Source organism: Salvelinus alpinus, chromosome 23 (assembly GCF_045679555.1).
Source record: "Salvelinus alpinus chromosome 23, SLU_Salpinus.1, whole genome shotgun sequence".
Taxonomy (NCBI): domain Eukaryota; kingdom Metazoa; phylum Chordata; class Actinopteri; order Salmoniformes; family Salmonidae; genus Salvelinus; species Salvelinus alpinus.
This window is the reverse complement of record NC_092108.1, coordinates 32164606-32184807: the sequence shown is the minus strand read 5'-3', so window position 1 is coordinate 32184807 and position 20202 is coordinate 32164606. Positions and strand designations below refer to the sequence as shown.

At 40.4% G+C, this 20202-nt stretch overlaps 1 protein-coding gene across 1 annotated transcript in view; it reads right to left on the bottom strand.

Moving 5' to 3' along the window:
• LOC139550804 (laminin subunit gamma-1-like) overlaps positions 1-11371 on the bottom strand; it is a 78054-nt gene extending 66683 nt beyond the window's left edge. The window contains exon 1 of the mRNA XM_071361975.1: positions 10735-11371. Coding sequence (XP_071218076.1) covers positions 10735-11107 — 373 coding nt within the window. The 5' untranslated portion in view covers positions 11108-11371. The remainder of the gene's footprint in view (positions 1-10734) is intronic.
• Between the last annotated feature and the right edge of the window lie 8831 nt (positions 11372-20202).

Genomic DNA, 20202 nt, shown 5'->3' with positions numbered 1-20202 from the left:
TTTTCTGCAAAGGGGACAGGACGACTGCACCGTATTGAGGGGAGGATGGATGGGGCCATGTATCGCGAGATCTTGGCCAACAACCTCCTTCCCTCAGTAACAGCATTGAAGATGGGTCGTGGCTGGGTCTTCCAGCATGACAACGACACGAAGTACACAGCCATGGCAACTAAGGAGTGGCTCCGTAAGAAGCATCTCAAGGTCCTGGAGTGGCCTAGCCAGTCTCCAGACCTGAACCCAATAGAAAATCTTTGGAGGGAGCTGAAACTCCGTATTGCCCAGCGACAGCCCCGAAACCTGAAGGATCTGGAGAAGATCTGTAGGGAGGAGTGGGCCAAAATCCCTGCTGCAGTGTGTGCAAACCTAGTCAAGAACTACAGGAAACGTATGATCTCTGTAATTGCAAACAAAGGTTTCTGTACCAAATATTAAGTTCTGCTTTTCTGATGTATCAAATACTTATGTCATGCAATAAAATGCAAATTAATTACTTAAAAATCATACAATGTGATTTTCTGGATTTTTGTTTTAGATTCCGTCTCTCATAGTTGAAGTGTACCTATGATAAAAATTACAGACCTCTACATGCTTTGTAAGTAGGAAAACCTGCAAAATCGGCAGTGTATCAAATACTTGTTCTCCCCACTGTACATATTATCTCAATTAGCCCGACTAACCGGTGCCCCCGCACATTGATTCTGTACCGGTACCATCTGTATATAGCCTCGCTACTGTTATTTTCCACTTTCATTTTACTTATCTGTTTACCTAATACCTATTTTTTACTTAAAAATGTCACTGTTGGTTAGGGTCTGTAAGTAAGCATTTCACTGTAAGGTCTACACCTGTTGTATTCGGTGCACGTGACAAATAAACTTTGATTTGATACACAAAATATCAACTCGACACCTGTTGTAAATACCTAACATCGATGATTAACCCAAAAAATAGTAACATTACATACATCACTAAAAGTGCCTATTCACTGTTACTTTGAGAACAACTGTTACAGTAAAAGCAGCTATCATGCTTGCGAGAAAATATTCCCCAGATAGTGCCTTCGGAAAGTATTCAGACCGCTAGACTTTTTCCACTTTGTTACCCTACAGCCTTATACTGAAATTGATTAAATATATTTTTTGCAGCCATCTACACACAATACACCATAATGACAAAGCGAAAACATATATTTAGCAATTTTAGCAAATTTGCACATTTGTTAAAAAAACGAAATAGCTTATTTACACAAGTATTCAGACCTTTTGCTATGAGACTAAAAATTGAGCTCAGGTGCATCCTGTTTCCAGTGATCATCCTTGAGATGTTTCTACAACTTGATTGGAGTCCACCTGTGGGAAATTCAATTGATTGGACATGATTTGGAAAGGCACACACCTACCTATATAAGGTCCCACAGTTGACAGTGCATATCAGAGCAAAAACAAAGCCATGAGGTCGAAGGAATTGTCCGTAGAGCTCCGAGTCAGGATTGTGTAGAAAGCACAGATCTGGGGAAGGGTACCAAAAAATATCTGCAGCATTGAAGGTCCCCAAGAACATAGTGGCTCCATTATTCTTTAATGGAGGAACTTTGGTACCGCCAAGACTTTTCCTACTGCGCTATCGGGGGAGAAGGGCCTTGGTCGGGGAGGTGACTAAGAACCCGGTAGTCATTTTGACAGAGCTTCAGAGTTCCTCTGTGGAGATGGGAGAACCTTCCAGAAGGACAACCATCTCTGCAGCACTCCACCAATCAGCCCTTTATGGTAGAGTGTAGAGGTCGACCGATTATGATTTTTCAACGCCAATACTAATTATTGGAGGACCAAAAAAATACAAAACCGATTAAATCGGACATATATATATATACACACACATACACACACAAAAATAATGAAACATGTTCAACTTGGTTTAAATAATGCAAAAACAGTGTTGGAGAAGTAAAAGTGCAATAAGTGCCATGTAAAAAAAGCTAACGTTTAAGTTCCTTGCTAAGAACATATGAAAGCTGGTGGTTCCTTTTAACATGAGTCTTCAATATTCCCAGTTTAGAAGTTTTAGGTTGTAGTTTTTATAGGAATTATAGGACTATTTCTCTCTCTACCATTTGTATTTCATATACCTTTGATAATTGGATGTTCTTATAGGCACTATAGTATTGCCAGCCTAATCTCGGGAGTTGATAGGCTTGAAGTCATAAACAGCGCTGTGCCTTAGGTCATTAATATGATCAAATCCGGAAACTATCATTTTGAAAACAAAACGTTTATTCTTTCAGTGAAATACGGAACCATTCCGTATTTTATCGAACGGGTGGCATCCATAAGTCTAAATATTGCCGTTACATTGCACAACCTTCAATGTCATAATTATGTAAAATTCTGGCAAATTAATTACGGTCCTGGTTAGTAAGAAACGGTCTTCACACAGTTCGCAACGAGCCAGGCGGCCCAAACTGCTACATATACCCTGACTCCGCTTGCACAGAACGCAAGAGAAGTGACACAATTTCCCTAGTTAATATTTCGATGATAAATTAACAGGCAGCGCATTGATTATTTGCAATGTAGGACAACCTAGTTAAACTAGTAATATCATCAACCATGTGTAGTTAACTTGTGATTATGTTAAGATTGATTGTTTTTGATAAGATAAGTTTAATGCTAGCTAGCAGCTTACCTTGGCTCCTTGCTGCACTCGCTAAACGGGTGGTCAGCCTGCCGCACAGTCTCCTCATGGAGTGCAATGTAATTGGCCACAATCGGCATCCAAAAATGCAGATTACTGATTGTTATGAATACTAGAGGTCAACCGATTTAAAGTTGAGTGGCCAGACAGAAGCCACACCTCAGTAAAAGACATATGACAGCTCGCTTGGAGTTTGCCAAATGGCATCTAAAGATTCTCATAACCTTGAGAAATAAGATTATTTGGCCTGAACGCTAAGCGTCACATCTGGAAGAAACCTAGCACCATGCCTACGTTGAAGCACGGTGGTGGCTGCATCATGCAGTGAGGATGTTTTTCAGAGGTAGGAACTGGGAGACTAGTCACCAACTACAACTACCAGAGTACGACCCTGCCTCACGCAGGAAGCGGCGCAGGTCCTAATCCAGGCACTTGTCATCTCCCGTCTGGATTACTGCAACTCGCTGTTGGCTGGGCTCCCTGCCTGTGCCATTAAACCCCTACAACTCATCCAGAACGCCGCAGCCCGTCTGGTGTTCAACTTTCCCAAGTTCTCTCACGTCACCCCGCTCCTCCGCTCTCTCCACTGGCTTCCAGTTGAAGCTCGCATCCGCTACAAGACCATGGTGCTTGCCTACGGAGCTGTGAGGGGAACGGCACCTCCGTACCTTCAGGCTCTGATCAGGCCCTACACCCAAACAAGGGCACTGCGTTCATCCACCTCTGGCCTGCTCGCCTCCCTACCTCTGAGGAAGTACAGTTCCCGCTCAGCCCAGTCAAAACTGTTCGCTGCTCTGGCACCCCAATGGTGGAACAAACTCCCTCACGACGCCAGGTCAGCGGAGTCAATCACCACCTTCCGGAGACACCTGAAACCCCACCTCTAAGGAATACCTAGGATAGGATAAAGTAATCCTTCTAACCCCCCCCCCTTAAAAGAGTTAGATGCACTATTGTAAAGTGGTTGTTCCACTGGATATCATAAGGTGAATGCACCAATTTGTAAGTCGCTCTGGATAAGAGCGTCTGCTAAATGACTTAAATGTAAATGTAAATGTAGTCAGGACGGAGGAAATGATGAACGGAGCAAAGTACAGAGAGATCGTTGATGAAAACTTGCTCCAGAGCGCTCAGGAACTCAGACTGGGGCGAAGGTTCACCTTCCAACAGGACAACGACCCTAAGCACACAGCGAAGACAATGCAGGAGTGGCTTCGGGACAAGTCTCTAAATGTCCTCGAGTGGCCCAGCCAGAGACCAGACTTGAACATCTCTGGATAGACCTGAAAATAGCTGTGCAGCATAGCTCCCCATCCAACCTGACAGAGCTTGAGAGGATCTACAGAGAAGAATGGGATAAACTCCCCAAATACAGGTGTGACAACTTGTAGTGTCATACCCAATTAGACTTAATGCTGAAATCACTGCCAAAGGTGCTTCAACAAAGTACTGCGTAGTGTCAATACTTATAGAAATGTGATATCAGTTTTTTATACATTTGCAAACATTTCTAAAAACCAGTTTTTGCTTTGTCATTATGGGGTAGTGTGTAGATTGATAAGGGGGGGAGGGGGGAAACAATTTAATACACGTTAGGAAAAGGCTGTAACGTAACGAAATGTGGAAAAAGTCAAGGGGTCTGGAATACTTTCCAAAGGCACTGTATTCCCCATGTTAATTACCAGCTATTTACATTCTATTGCATTTTTTTGCCTCTGCTGTGTTTGAAGAAAAAAGTGGTGAAATACCATATGAACCTGACTGTCACATGAATCCTCCACTTACATGTGAAAACAGCTGTACTTAGACTGGTAATTTAATGGGTAATAGCAGCAGGATCAGTTACTCACTTTAATACCTCCATGCAGTTCTTCAAAGTCTTTTGTGGAAAATAAGACAGTAATTTACGATAGATTTACGATAGATACATTTTATGGATGTATTCAACATCCTCTCTATAAACATGTGTCCTGTGGCTGAAAACAAATGGCTGGGTGAGTCCCTAAAGTCCAATAGGACATGTTTCTTCACATTTCAAAACATTCTCCCCCACGATTTTATCGTGAAAGGGACTGTGGATTTGCCTCTGTTCGTCCGTCAAATGTGATCTCAGACAGTTCTGGGCTGATTTTGACAAAACTTGGGTGAATGATGAGTCTTGCCAGAGAGATCCTGCATTCACAAAATTACAGATTGGCCCAAAGCAGGAGCTATAGTAATTAACTGAAATATGTTGGTCACACGTGATCTCAATTGGCCCAAGGGGGGGGGCCCTGCATCATTCGTAGTGGACAAACTGTTAACTGTTGCCTTGTTTTATAAGTCACAATACAATATAGGCCTACTGAAAACTGTATACAGAGGGGAAAAGGGTAACAGTGAGTGCAATCCTTTTAGCTCTTCAAATTCACCTCATAACAGATAGCCTAGTGGTCCATCTTATTGCAAAACAACATTCAACTGATTAAAACAAACCTGTACACATATACCCACAGAGCTTCATTACTGGGATATGTACAGCAGATTGGGTTTCGGAGCTTATTGGCACTTTGCCACTTAATCATTTGTATCCTTTGTTAAACGTATCTACACCTTTTCTAATCCTAAATGTTATTCAGACACACGTTTGTGATCATCAGAAAAACCTAGAGCAGAGATCATCAACTACACTGCATGAAGAACATATATAATATTTGACTAAAACAATCATTTCAAACCTTGCTTACATTTGTATACAATCACATATCGCTCTATTATGCGTGGGAATACCTTAGAACATATTTCCAAAAATAAAATCATTTGGAGCTGATTTGCTGGTGTTTTTAAAGTTTTTTTTTGTTGTTATTGTTTTTTTGGGTCAGAAAACTTGGGGAGGTCAAATAAATAAAAAATAAAATAATCACCCGTGGGATGCCAATTGCGGAACCCTGACCTAGGGCGTTAGAAATACAAGGTTCCCACGCTGAGATCATTCCTTCACCGGCAAAACAATAGGTTCTAACCAGGATGACGTCTCGTCCCCACTGCACTTTCAGATTGGTATAATTTGCAACAGCTGGCCTGTCTTAAAAAATGACTGTCTTTCATAGTGTTTGGGAAAGCCTATAAAGAACATGACTAGAGTCCACAGGGGCCAGAAAAATACTCCTCCTGGCTTTCCCACACTGCTGTGCACCATCTCATCTCTGGGACAGACGAACCGCTTCCTGTGTGCTAGCGGCCAAAGCTATAGCCATTAACCCCCTCCCAGATCACAGGAGAATCCAAGACAGGATTCACATACTGAGAAAGACATATCTTACATTTGACTGTATATATATATGTCACATTAATAAAACAAAGGGGTAAGTTATGGTGGAGAGTTTTTCATATCCTGATACTGAATGCTTTCAGATGGATGTAGGCCTACACAGGATAGAACATACAAAGAGTTGAAGCACAACTTCAGCAACAGAAGATTTGGACAGTACCTGTACATTGAAAGCAATATTGTAATGGTGCAGCGTTAACCTATGAAGTACACAAGAATGTATGCCTTTTTTTTTTAAACGTGCCACAATCAAATCAAAGTCACCATCTTGGGTTAATAAGGTACTTTATGATTGTTATGTTGACAATAGGCAGATGTGTTCATATCCTGCAGGTGTTCACTGCACGTTCATAAGAGTACAGGATTGTTAAAAGATTGTTCAGTTTGCTTTACTTTACTACATTATGTTGTTGCCTCTTCGAATAAAAACTGTAACCAACCTTGGCAACCATGTGTGCACTGTTAATAGCCTAAGCAGGGGGAATTTACATGCCATTTAGGAAAAAGCTTCCTATTTAAGGACCTTTAGAAATGCCTTTAAAAAAGTACATTTGAAACAACAACCTCAAGGGGACGTCTCCTCCCTCATTGTTCACATTCTTCAGTTTGTGTTTTAATCAATTTGTAAGTCGCTCTGGATAAGAGCGTCTGCTAAATGACTTAAATGTAAATGTTTATAGACACTGACATTTCAGGGAATAGGTAAAGAAAATTCCACTCAAATGGGCACATCATGAATATTAATCTGTCTTCAACATGTGGGGTAAACTGAGGAACAGAATTTGTTAACATGAACACTCCTGAACTTGCAATTCAGAAATGTGAGACCAGCCTCCTTATTTCTATGGCGTCATCATCATGTATTTGAGGGCTAGGGATTCAAGAGTGGAGGACACTATTAGAAAGCCTATCAAGTTCAATTAGAACATCTGCCTATTTGCTACATAACACTGAACAAAAATATAAATTCACAATTTAAGATTTTACTGAGTTACAGTTCACACAAGGAAATCAGTCAATTGAAATACATTTCATTAGGCCATAATCTATGGCTTTCACATGACTGGGAATACAGATATGCATCAGTTGGTCACAGATACCTTAAAAAAAAAAGTAGGGGCGTGGATCAGAAAACCAGTCAGTGTCTGGTGTGACCATCACTTGCCTCATGCAGTGCGACACATCTCCTTCACAGGCTGTCGATTGTGGCCTGTGGAATGTGGTCCCATTCCTCTTTAATGGCTGTGCTGGATATTGGCGGGAACTGAAACACTCCGTCGTACACGTTCTCAATGGGTGCTCAATGGGTGACATGTCTGGTGAGTATGCAGGTTATGGAAGAACTGGGACATTTTCAGCTTCCAGAAATTGCGTACAGATCCTTGCATTATCATGCTGAAACATGAGGTGATGGCAGCAGATGAATGACACGACAATGGGCCTCAGGATCTCGTCACGTTATATCTGTGCATTCAAATTGCAATCGATAAAATGCAATTGTATTCGTTGTCTGTAACTTATGTCGGCCCATACTATAACCCCACCGCCACCATGGGGCACTCTGTTCATAACTTTAACATCAGTAAAAGGCTCGCCCACACGCCATACACATGGTCCGCGGTTGTGAAGCCGGTTGGACGTACTGCCAAATTCTTTAAAACAACGTTGGAGGCGGCCTATGGTAGAGAAATTAACATTAAATTATCTGGCAACAGCTCTTGTGGACATTCAGTCAGCATGCTAATTGCACGCTGCCTCAAAACGTAAGACATCTGTAGCATTGTGTTGTGTGACAAACTTCACATTTTAGAGTGGCCATATACTGACCCCAGCACAAAGTGCACCTGGGTCATGATAATGCTTTTTAAGCAGGTTCTTGATATGCCACACCTGTCAGGTGGATGGATTATCTTGGCAAAGGAGAAAAGGTCATTAACAGGGATGTAAATACATTAGTTCACAGCATTTTAGAGAAATAAGCTTTTTGTTAATATGGAAAATTTCAGTGATCTTTTATTTTCATGAAACATGGGAGCAAAACTTTACATGTTGCGCTTATATTTTTGTTCAGTATACCTTCTGCTCTCTTCCTTCTTTCCTAATTCTACCTCTACCTGCTACCGGCCCCAAATCTTCAACCTCTAGTTAAATGTCTGGTGTGTTATCAAGTCGGGACATGCCTTCTTCCTGCCCAAACTAGCCCTTCAAAGGCATACAGACATGCAAGTCATCAAAGCCCTGAATAGATAAAAACAAAAGCTTCAATCTTAACAAAAATTTGGTAATTTAACCTGTGCTTTTATCTTAAGTGACTTACCATTAACACACATACTCAGTAGTTTCAGCCTATGTGGAAATTAAAACACAAACTGCTTGAAGTTGCTGGTATTGTGGTTGAACCAATTGAGCCATCTGGACCAATTATTCTCTGGAGAATAAGATCAAACGCATGCCTACACAAGCATGATTGTGAATTAAAAGATTTGATTTGACTTCAACAAGTCAACTAGCTACAACCAAACTGGTTGTGAAGTCAATGTTTCTTTCAAACAAAAGGTTGGCAAACAAAATGTATACAGAGGCCTGCCTAACTTAAAAAGAGGAAGACAGGCCGGCCACCTCTGCCATTGTGGCTTTGAGTGGCTGACAAGCAGAATAGGTGCTCAAGCGCATTCTTTCCCATTCCCTCAGAATCCCCTCCTCCACAATATGATTTTGCTTGGTTGGCAGAAATTCAGGGATTTGCGTAATATGAACAATCTAATCAGTGAACTCATGACTGTAGAGTGATAATGGGAAACTAGCAGAGGTCACTTCGTGCCATGAGTGCCAGCCTTGAAGGCTCTTGTGAGGTAATGTAGGACTAAGTGAAAAATGTAATTATATTAAAAGCTCAATGTTGCCAACAAATCAATCCAGGAAATACGTTGAGAGAATATGATTGTACAGAAATGTTTCACTTTTTCCCCCACATACTGCTTCACGTTTATTAATATCAACAACAATACCACCGTGCTTCTACACCTGCATTGCTTGCTGTTTGGGGTTTTAGGCTGGGTTTCTGTACAGCACTTCGAGATATTAGCTGATGTACGAAGGGCTATATAAAATAAACTTGATTGATTGAACAACTTAATAAGCTTGAAAGGCATGTTAGATAACAGTAGTGTCCTTGCCATTTCTAGCAAGCATACTAATAATATATCAGTAAGACAGTATCAACAACCCTAAATGTTAGGGCTCATTGAACCAGGAGTTTAGGTAATACCAATAGTCAATAGGAATTGTAATCTTGAGTGCTACTTCACAAAGGGAACAGTGACATTTTACAGAGCTTAATCTAATCTCCCTCTTTGTGCATCAAATAGATACTGTAAACACATGGAACAGAGCCAAAAAAACGTGTTTAAAACAAATTCAAATACTACATTTTATTGTTGGACATAAGTCTAAAAACACCAGCAAATCAACTCCAAGGGATTAGAATTTGGGAAATCTGTTTCAAAGTATCCCCACGCAGGAGAGAGATGTGTATACAAACAGAAGCAAGGTTTGAAATGATGTTTTAGTTTAATATTATATCTGTTTAGGATTCATGTGGTCAATTTTCACTCTAAAAGTTATTTGTAATTGACCATCCACAAAACTGCGCTGAATCTAGGTGTTGATCTCTGGCCTATGGTGTGCTTATACTGAAGTGTATTGTGCTTGGACTGTGTTATATAGAGGAACGTGTAGTCCGAACGTTAGTTTTTGTTTCAAAACTTTTTATTTTTTTTAAGTTAAGAATAATTACAATTAACTAGACAAAGTGCAGATTACACCAACTTTGTGTCCACTTATAGAATAGGCGACTACAGCCTCCACCAGTTTATCAAAGTTTGCTACCTTAGGTTACAAAGAAGTTACAACGAGACCTATGACTAAACCGCTCAGGAATGTCTATAACTATTTAAAAACAGTAGTGCTGGGTTTATAGACAAAAACATTTCTCATAAATATCTTATGTAAAGTTTATCTTCTGAAATAATCTCTGGAAAAGCCTTCGAATATTCCTATTCCAATCATGAAGCCGAATGAGTTTTTTTCTCTCTCAGTACATTGGCTTCTTCTCCACAACATGATGTGACCCCCACTCAATAAACGTATGTCTGGCTTCATCGTCCATTCACCCGGCATGCATTACAAAATCCCTACAATACTCATTATACACAGATAGAGCTAGAAAAACACCCCATCTTCTCAGTCAAGGCTAGAATTTATAGCTGTGAAACAAACTTTTGGCGCGGCAGCTTGCGTAAATGACGTTATATAAAAGCAGAACTAATTATCAGAAATATATCCCTCTGTCTAAATGTAAGGCACCGAAAGCATGATAACTATTTTTAAAAATCATATACAAAGGACACGCAAATATATATATTTGATGAATATATTAGTAACTTTCATAACTGTCTCATGCCTGCCACAGAAAAAAACTATGCAGTCAGTGTGATTGCCAGACGTTATTTGAAACATTGTTGCAAATCTCAGCTCGTCAGCTAAGATTTGTTTTCAAATTGCAACTTTGTAACATGAACTCTATTCTGTTCGTGGTTTATGATTGACAGTGACTTGTTTCGAAATCAACCTCTTCTCAGACTTAAATCCCCACCACCTTATCGGTATGCAGATGATGGTGAATTGTGCTGTTATGGTAGCTAAAAAACATGATGCATTCAAACAACACTTACCAAGATGAAGAGTTAGATTGATTGAGTTTGGATACTGGATGCCCGCTAACATAGTCTGACTTTGCCACCAGGTGGTGTCCTGTTGATTGTTGTAATCGGTGAGGTACACAGCACTGTGATGTTGTCTACGATCCCTGGCATCGCAGATGTGGCACGACTTGGTGACCCCCGTAACCCCGGTTTGTACACAGTATTCTTCTGGGGGAGAGCCACACGTATTGGTAGCTACCACAGTGACATTGAAAGCAGCGTTGACAAACTCTGGCATGCATCGCTGAGGCCGACTCGAATCATCAGTGCATTCATCCATAGCACTGTGGCTACATATAGCCAAACATGTCAATGAAAACACAACTTGAATAAACCAACGCATTCTCAGCCCGTCTAAAGCAAAAGTTAAAAACTTTATCTACAGCTACACGAATCCCTCTACACCTTCGAACTTTTATATTTATAAAACAATTAAAACCATGCGTTAAACTCTTTCAATATCTTCTCTTTTACAAATGAGTTTTTTTTTTGAATTCTCCTCCTTGCACTCGCGCACCCTTCTTTCTGTTTCCCAGACTCCCACGGTTTCAGTGCTTTGTGTCCACCGCCATAGAGAAACTTCAGAAGGAAAAAAACGATATCCGACTACACCCTAGCAGCTACTGCGCAAGTCACGAAAAAAACTACGTTGACTTCCGTATGGAGGATGCTTTGATGAGATACGAATGGATGCAGCCCAGAGGATGGACAGAAGTGGGCGTAACATCATACAATTATTATAGACACCCCTCTGTTTTAGTTTTGCACCCTTGACTGTGGTAATAGTATGCCAGAAACGCAAAGCCGCACAGAAAGAGTAAACATTTCAATACAGCACAATAGACAAATAAAACGTTTTTCAATGCCGTGTAGTGGGTAAAATTATTTCTTTGTTGCGACTAAAATGTCAACCAGTGGCGAAATCCCCTCACAATGATCTAAAACTGTGTTAATAATACAAAATGAAATTTAACACAGACTACCCTTTGCTAATCCAGAAACTCTTGGGTATGTTGGGTATGTTGTGGTGGACTGTCATTACAATTGCTTTACAGAACCTGGTAAATTATAATTATTAAAATTGTAATTATTATGCCTCAACTTTGAATTCTTAAAAGTCTAAGCCATGGTGGGGGGGATTTAGCTATTTGATTTCGAATTTTAGGTATAAAAAAAGTACAAAATCATTTGATAAAATATTGAATTTGGCCTTGAATAACATGTTCATAAATAGCAAAATAGACAGTCAAAAAATGAATGATAAGAAACAAGGTTTTGAAGTGTCTGTCCTATATCTAGGATATAAGAACGCTCAGGAAATGTTTATTTTTAAACATATTTAACCCCTATTTTGGGTAGGCACAACACTACCATACTTTCATAATTTTTTTGAAAACCGGTACTGGTTACCTTCAGATGAGTCCCATGACACGTGTGGGCGTCTTGAGCAAAACAGAGAACAACATTGTGTTTGTCAGAATCTCCCCTTTCCACATTGGGGTTACATTAGCTTGTATCCCAAACGGTTCGGACACTACAAACAGAAGTTGGCAAATCAACAGTACGGACCTCTGACGAGTCCCCTAACACTTGTGGGAGACGACCATCGTGTTCGTGAGAGTCTCCCGTTTCCATAGAGTGGTCATAATAGATGTAGGTCAAACTTTTTGGACGCTACAGACGTTTTTGTGAGAAAATGTTTGGGATGTCCCATGGTCTGACAAACGCCGCATTACACATTTCACCCACAGATGCAGAAATACAACAAACTGCAACATAGGCAGATGTGGTGGATTGAGATGCATCAAATGCAAAAAAATACATATATTTCTAGCTAAAACAGACATATTTTTAAAGGGATTTTTTATCATGTTACTTACAGTTGAAGTCAGAAGTTTACATACACTTAGGTTGGAGTCATTAAAACTCATTGTTCAACCACTCCACAAATTTCTTGTTAACAAACTATAGTTTTGGCAACTCGGTTAGGACATCTACTTTGTGCATGACACAAGTAATTTTTCCAACAATTGTTTACAGACAGATTATTTCACTTATAATTCACTGTATCACAATTCCTGTGGGTCAGAAGTTTACATATACTAAGTTGACTGTGCCTTTAAACAGCTTGGAAAATTCCAGAAAATGATGTCATGGCTTTAAAAGCTTCTGATAGGCTAATTGACATCATTTGAGTCAATTGGATGTATTTCAAGGCCTACCTTCAAACTCAGTGCCTCTTTGCTTGACATCATGGGAAAATCAAAAGATATCAGCCAAGACCTCAGAAAAAAAGTTGTAGACCTCCACAAGTCTGGTTCATCCTTGGGAGCAATTTCCAAATGCCTGAAGGTACCACGTTCATCTGTACAAACAATAGTATGCAAGTATAAACACCATGTGACCACACAGCCATCATACCGCTCAGGAAGGAGACACGTTCTGTCTCTTAGAGATGAACGTACTTTGGTGCGAAAAGTGCAAATCAATCCCAAAACAACAACAAAGGACCTTGTGAAGATGCTGGAGGAAACGGGTCAAAAATATCTATATCCACAGTAAAACAAGTCCTATATCGACATAACCTGAAAGGCCGCTCAGCAAGGAAGAAGCCACTGCTCAAAAACCACCATAAAAAAGCCAGACCACGGTTTGCAACTGCACATGGGGACAAATATCGTACTTTTGGGAGAAATGTCCTCTGGTCTGATGAAACACAAATAGAACTGTTTGGCCATAATGACCATTGTTATGTTTGGAGGAAAAAGGGGGAGGCTTGCAAGCCAAAGAACACCATCCCAACCGTGAAACACGGGGGTGGCAGCATCATGTTGTGGGGGTGCTTTGCTGCAGGAGGGACTGGTGCACTTCACAAAATAGATGGCATCATGAGGAGGGAAATTCATGTGGATATAGTGAAGCAACATCTCAAGACATCAGTCAGGAAGTTAAAGCTTGGTCACAAATGGGTCTTCCAAATGGACAACGACCCCAAGCATACTACCAAAGTTGTGGCAAAATCGCTTAAGGACAACAAAGTCAAGAAGGTATTGGAGTGGCCATCACAAGCCCTGACCTCAATCCCATAGAAAATATGTGGGCAGAACTGAAAAAGCGTGTGCGAGCAAGGAGGCCTACAAACCTGCCTCAGTAACACCAGCTCTGTCAGGAGGAATGGGCCAAAATTCACCCAACCTATTGTGGGAAGCTTGTGGAAGGCTACCTGCAACGTTTGACCCAAGTTAAATAATTTAAAGGCAATGCTACCAAATATTAATTGAGTGTATGTAAACTTCTGACCCACTGGGAATGTGATGAAAGAAATAAAAGCTGAAATAAATCATTCTCTCTACTATTATTGTGACATTTCACATTCTTAAAATAAAATGTCGATCCTAACTGGCCTAAGACAGGGAATTTTTACTAGGATTAAATGTCAGGAATTGTGAAAAACTGAGTTCTAATGTATTTGGCTAAGGTGTATGTAAACTTCCGACTTCAACTGTAGATTGACGCACCGGTGCTTCAATCGACTCTAGGGAGTTTTAACTAAATGCAATCTATTATCTTCTAAAATGTAAGTAGGTACAGTACCAGTCATTCCAGGGTTTTTCTTTATTTTTACTATTTTCTACATTGTAGAATAATAGTTAAGACATCAAAACTATGAAATAACACATATGGAATCATTTAGTAACCCAAAAAGTGTTAAACAAATCAAAATATATTTTATATTTGAGATTCTTCAAAGTAGCCACCCTTTCCCTTGACAGATTTGCACACTCTTGGCATTCTCTCAAACTGAGATTGGACTATATGTGAAAACACCTTAGGCAGTGTGAAGCAGAGGCAAAAACAAAATCCAGAGCTGCACATTAAAACATACATTTTCGATTGAAAAGTATGTGAACCCTTGGTTTTAAAAACTGGTTGACCCTCCTTTGGCAGCAATAACCTCAACGAAATGTTTTCTGAAGTTGTGGATCAGACCTGCATAACGGTCAGGAGGAATTTTGGACCATTCCTCTTGACAAAACTGTTTCAGTTGAGCAATATTCTTGGGATGTCTGGTGTGAACCACTCTCTTGAGGTCATGCCACAGCATCTCAATCGGGTTGAGGTCAGGAGGTCAGGACTGGGCCACTCCAGAAGGCGTATTGTCTTCTGTTGAAGCCATTCTGTGTTTGATTTACTTCTGTGTTTTGGGTCGTTATCCTGTTGCATCACCCAACTTATGTTGAGCTTCAATTGGCGGACAGATAGCCTTAAATTCTCCTGCAAAATGTCTTGATAAACTTGAGAATTCATTTTTCCGTCAATGATAGCAAGCTGTCCAGGCCCTGAGGCAGCAAAGCAGCTCAAACCATGATGCTCCTTCCACCATACTTTACATTTGGGATGAGGTTTTGATGTTGGTGTGCTGTGCCATTTTTTTTCTCCACAAATAGTGTTGTGATTCGTCTTCACCTCATTAAGCATTCTGCACTGTGATCTTTCAGTCATCTTTGCAGGACGGCCACTCCGAGGGAGAGTAGCAACAGTGCTGAACTTTCTCCATTTATAGACAATTTGTCTTACCGTGGACTGATGAACATCAAGGCTTTTAGAGATACTTTTGTAACCCTTTCCAGCTTTATGCATGTCAACAATTCTTTATCTTGGGTTTTCTGAGATCTCTTTTGTTCGAGGCATGGTTCACATCAGGCAATGCTTCTTGTGAATAGCAAACACAAAATTTGTGAGTGTCTTTTATAGGGCAGGGCAGCTCTAACCAACATCTCCAATCTCGTCTCAATGATTGTACTCCCGGTTAACTGACTCCTGACTCCAATTAGCTTTTGGAGAAGTCATTAGCTTAGGGGTTCACATATATTTTCCAGCCTACACTGTGAATGTTTAAATGATGTATTCAATATAGACAAGAAAAATACAATAATTTGTGTGTTATTAGTTTAAGCAGACTGTGTTTGTCTGTTGTTGTGATTTCGATGAAGATTTTATGACCAATTTACGCATAAATCCAGATAATTCCAAAGGGTTCACATACTTTTTCTTGCCACTGTATATTATGTGACTAAACTCAACAAAAATAAGAGAATGCATTATGAAGCCAAGATGAATGATGGAAAAAAAACTTTGTAGGACTTTAAATTAAATTATGGGCAGAAAGACTTTCAACTCCATATTTCATTGAATCAGATGGCATTTTCATCACAACCATTTGATTTTGAGAATTATTTTAATGATTACTTAATTGGGAAAGTGGGCACACTTAGGCAGGAAATGCCAACAACGAACAGTAAGCCATCATACTCATGCATAAAGAAAAGCATTGAACATTTTGTAAAGTTTTGTAAAGTGTGGGAGAGGGGGAAAAATTGTTATCGATCAATAATGACAAACCTCCTGGCATTGACAACTTAGATGGAAAGCTACTGAGGATGGTAGCTGACTCTATAGCCATTCATATCTTTAATCTGAGCCTAGAGGAAACTCTTTGTCCTCACGCCTGGAGGGAAGCCAAAGTAATTCTGTAAGCAAATTAACAACTTTGAGCATGCTTATAGAGGAGGGCTCTCCAAATGTACTTTACTGACACAAATGACTGATTGGTTGAAACAAATTGACAATAAGAAGATTGTGGGAGCTGTACTGTTAGATTTCAGTGCAACCGTTAATATTATTGACCATAAGTTATGTGTTATGGCTTTTCAACCTCTGCCATATTGTGGATTCAAATCTATTAGAACTGATGGTTTTCTTTAGTGGAAGCTTCTCTAATGTCATACATGTAAAGTGTGGTGTACTGCAGGGCAGCTATCTAGGCCCTCTACTCTTTTCTATTTTTATCAATGACCTGCCACTGGCAATAAACAATACATGTGTGTCCATGTATGCTGCTGATACAACCATATACACATCAGAAACCACATAAAATGAAGTCACTGAAACCATTAACAAAGAGTTGCAGTCTATTTTAGAATGGGTGGCCAGTAATAAACTGGTCCTGAACATTTCTAAAACTAGGAGCATTGTATTTGGTACAAATCATTCCCTAAGTTCTAGACCCCCAGCTGAATCAGGTAATGAATGGTGTGGCTGTTGAACAAGTTGAGGAGACTAAATTACTTGGTGTTACCTTAGTCTGTAAACTGTCATGGTCAAAACATGTAGATTCAATGGTTGTAAAGATGGGGAGAGGTCTCTGCTTTTTTGACACCACACTCCAAAAAGTCCTGTAGGCTCTAGTTTTCTTATTTTGATTATTGTCCAGTTGTGTGGTCGAGTGCTGCAAGGAAAGACCTAGTTAAGCTGCAACTGGCCTAGAATATAGTGGCACGTCTTGCTCTTCAATTGTAATCAGAGGGCTAATATAAATACTATGCATGCCAGTCTCTCTGGCTAAGAGTTGCAGAGAGCCTGACTGCATCACCTCTTTTTATAAGAAATATGAACGCGTTGAAAATCCCAAATTCTTTGCATAGTCACTCACCCCACCGGACATGCCACCAGGGATCATTTCACAGTCCCCAAATCCAGAACAAATTCAAGAACGCGGACAGTATTATATACAGTGTATTTCGAAAATATTCAGACACCTTGACTTTTTCCACATTTTCTTACATTACAGCCTTATTCTAAAATTGAATAATTTGTATTTTTCCCTCATCAATCTAAACACAATACCACATAATGATAAAGCCGAAAAATTAACTATCACATTTACATAAGTATTCAGACCCTTTACTCAGCACTCAGTGATTACAGCCTCGAGCTTTCTTGGTTATGACACTACAAGCTTAGCCACCTGTATTTGGGAGTTTCTCCCATTCTTCTCTGCAGATCCTCTCAAGTAGCGTTGCTGCATAGCTATTTTCAGGTCTCTCCAGAGATGTTTGATCGGGTTCAAGTCCGGGCTCTGAATGGGCCACTCAAGGACATTCTGAGACTTGTCCCAAAGCATCTCCTGCGTTGTCTTGGCTATGTGCTTAGGGTTGTTGTCCTGTTGGAAGGTGAACCTTCGCCCCATCTGAGGTCCTGAGCGCTCTGGAGGAGATTTTCATCAAGGATCTCTCTGTACCTTGCACCATTCATCTTTCCCTCGATCCTGGCTAGTCTCCCAGTACCTGCCGCTTGAAAAACATACCCACAGCATGATGCTGCCACCACCATGCTTCACCGTAGGGGTGGTGCCAGCTTTCCTCCAGACATGACGCTTGGCATTCAGGCCAAAGAGTTCAATCTTGGTTTCATCAGACCAGATATTGTTGTTTCTCATGGTCTGAGAGTCCTTTAGGTGCCTTTTGGCAAACTCCAAGCGGGCTGTCATGTGCCTTTTACTGAGGAGTGGCTTCTGTCTGGCCACTCTACCATAAAGGCCTGATTGGTGGAGTGCTGCAGAGATGGGAGAACCTTCCAGAAGGACAACCATCCCTACAGAGGAACTCTGGAGCTCTGTCAGTGATCATAGGGTTCTTGGTTACCTCCCTGAACAAGGCCATTCTCCCCTGATTGCTCAGTTTGGCAGGGTGGCCAGCTCTAAGAAGAGTCTTGGTGGTTCCAAACTCCTTCCATTTAACAATGGAGGCCACTGTGTTTTTGGGGACCTTCAGTGCCTTGACCCAATCCTGTCTCGGAGCTCTACGGACGATTTCTTTGACCTCATGGCCTGGTTTTTCTCTGACATGCACTGTCAACTGTGGGACCTTATATAGACAGGTGTGTGCCTTTCCAAATCATGTCCAATCAATTGAATTTACCATAGATGGACTCCAATCAAATTGTGGAAACATCAAGGATGATCAATGGAAACAGGATGCACCTGAGCTCAATTTCAAGTCTCATAGCAAAGGGTCTGAATACTTATCTAAATAAGTTACATTTCTAAAAACCTGTTATCGCTTTGTCATTATGGGGTATTGTGTGAGTATAGTGATGAGAATTGTTTTATTTAAACCATTTTAGAATAAGGCTGTAATGTAACAAAATGTGGAAAAAGTCAAGGTCTGAATACTTTCCGAATGCACTGTACGTTCCATTTAAACGTGCTTAACTCTGGTCTTAACCGCCCCCCTGATGGAAAAAAAAAAGTTTTTTGCTAACATATGATGGGGGTCCCTGGGCAAGAAAAGGTTTCGTAGTATGGAACATTAAAGGTGCAATATGCAGAAATCGCTCCGCCATTTCCAGGTTGCTAAAATTCAAATAATTTGCCTAATTTCAGTTTGTGACAAAACAAGCAATGTATAGCGTAGAGAATCATTGTACCATCTAAACTGCTGTAAAATATCCTTCCAGCAACCAAAATATTGTATTTCCAGCTGTTTGAAGCTGGTGTACAAAAACCGAAAGTAAAAGATGCAAAAACAAAACTTAAGAACATGAAGCATAGAAATAGCGCACACAGAACAGCTCTTCCGCTTCTTAGACTTGCTTTCAATAAGTGTCGGATCTATAACTCACAATTCTATGAGAATTTGGTCATGTCGCCCAAAAAGTTTACATATTGTAGCTTTAAGGCGAAGCAAAGATTGTCTATTATGTTGACCAGATAGTCAAGTGCCGCTCTAACAATAGAAATATGTCCTCAGGTGAGACCCTTCTAGCCAATGAGAGGGCAGATACGCATATGAACAACAAGCCATAGAGATGGATAGGGGACTCATCTTTGTATCTTTGCCATTATAGCAATCGTTGATAGTATGGGCAGCGCCATTGAGGCTATCTCCATTTTGAAGCTGTCAATTTTCTTCATTGGCTGATTGCTCCCAACTCATAGGGAATCCCGACTCAGTTTACTACTTTTAAATTATGGAAGTCCTCGATGACAATGTCCATGCTAAAACGGGTTATGTACATGATGTCCGCTATGACAACATGCACAACGCCTATAAGTTTTTTTTTTCTTCAAAGTTGTCAAAATGCCACGTGCGTCCACTTTTATCAGTGCATTCGTAACAACCTATCCATTATGGAACTTCTATTTGATCAAGTAAGCCTTACTTAGCAAATTGGCAATTACATTTTAACACTCATTGACCTCCATACAAAAATTCCTCACTTCGTGGGTCTGTTTTTGTGGAGTAAAACCTCTCTCTTCACCGCTTACTCTCTTGGGAAAGTGGTGATTCTGGGGAAATGAATCAACTCAAGCTAGGAGGAACCCTAGATTGTCAGCAGCATGATAATCTGTGATAGTGGTGTTGTAGTAAGTGTAATAAATGTGGCATAGTAAAGCAGACCTAATTTAAATAGGTGTACGCTGTAAACTTCACCTTCGTGAAAATAGTGTACAACCTCACTTATGTCTACTCAAGTAGAAAACCAAGGATTGGTCAGTAACATGAAATGTTCGTTCTATTCAGCTTCTCCCTCAGCCCCAACTGAAGCTCACCAACAACCACATTCATGATAACCACGGGTATGGCGTGACCATTC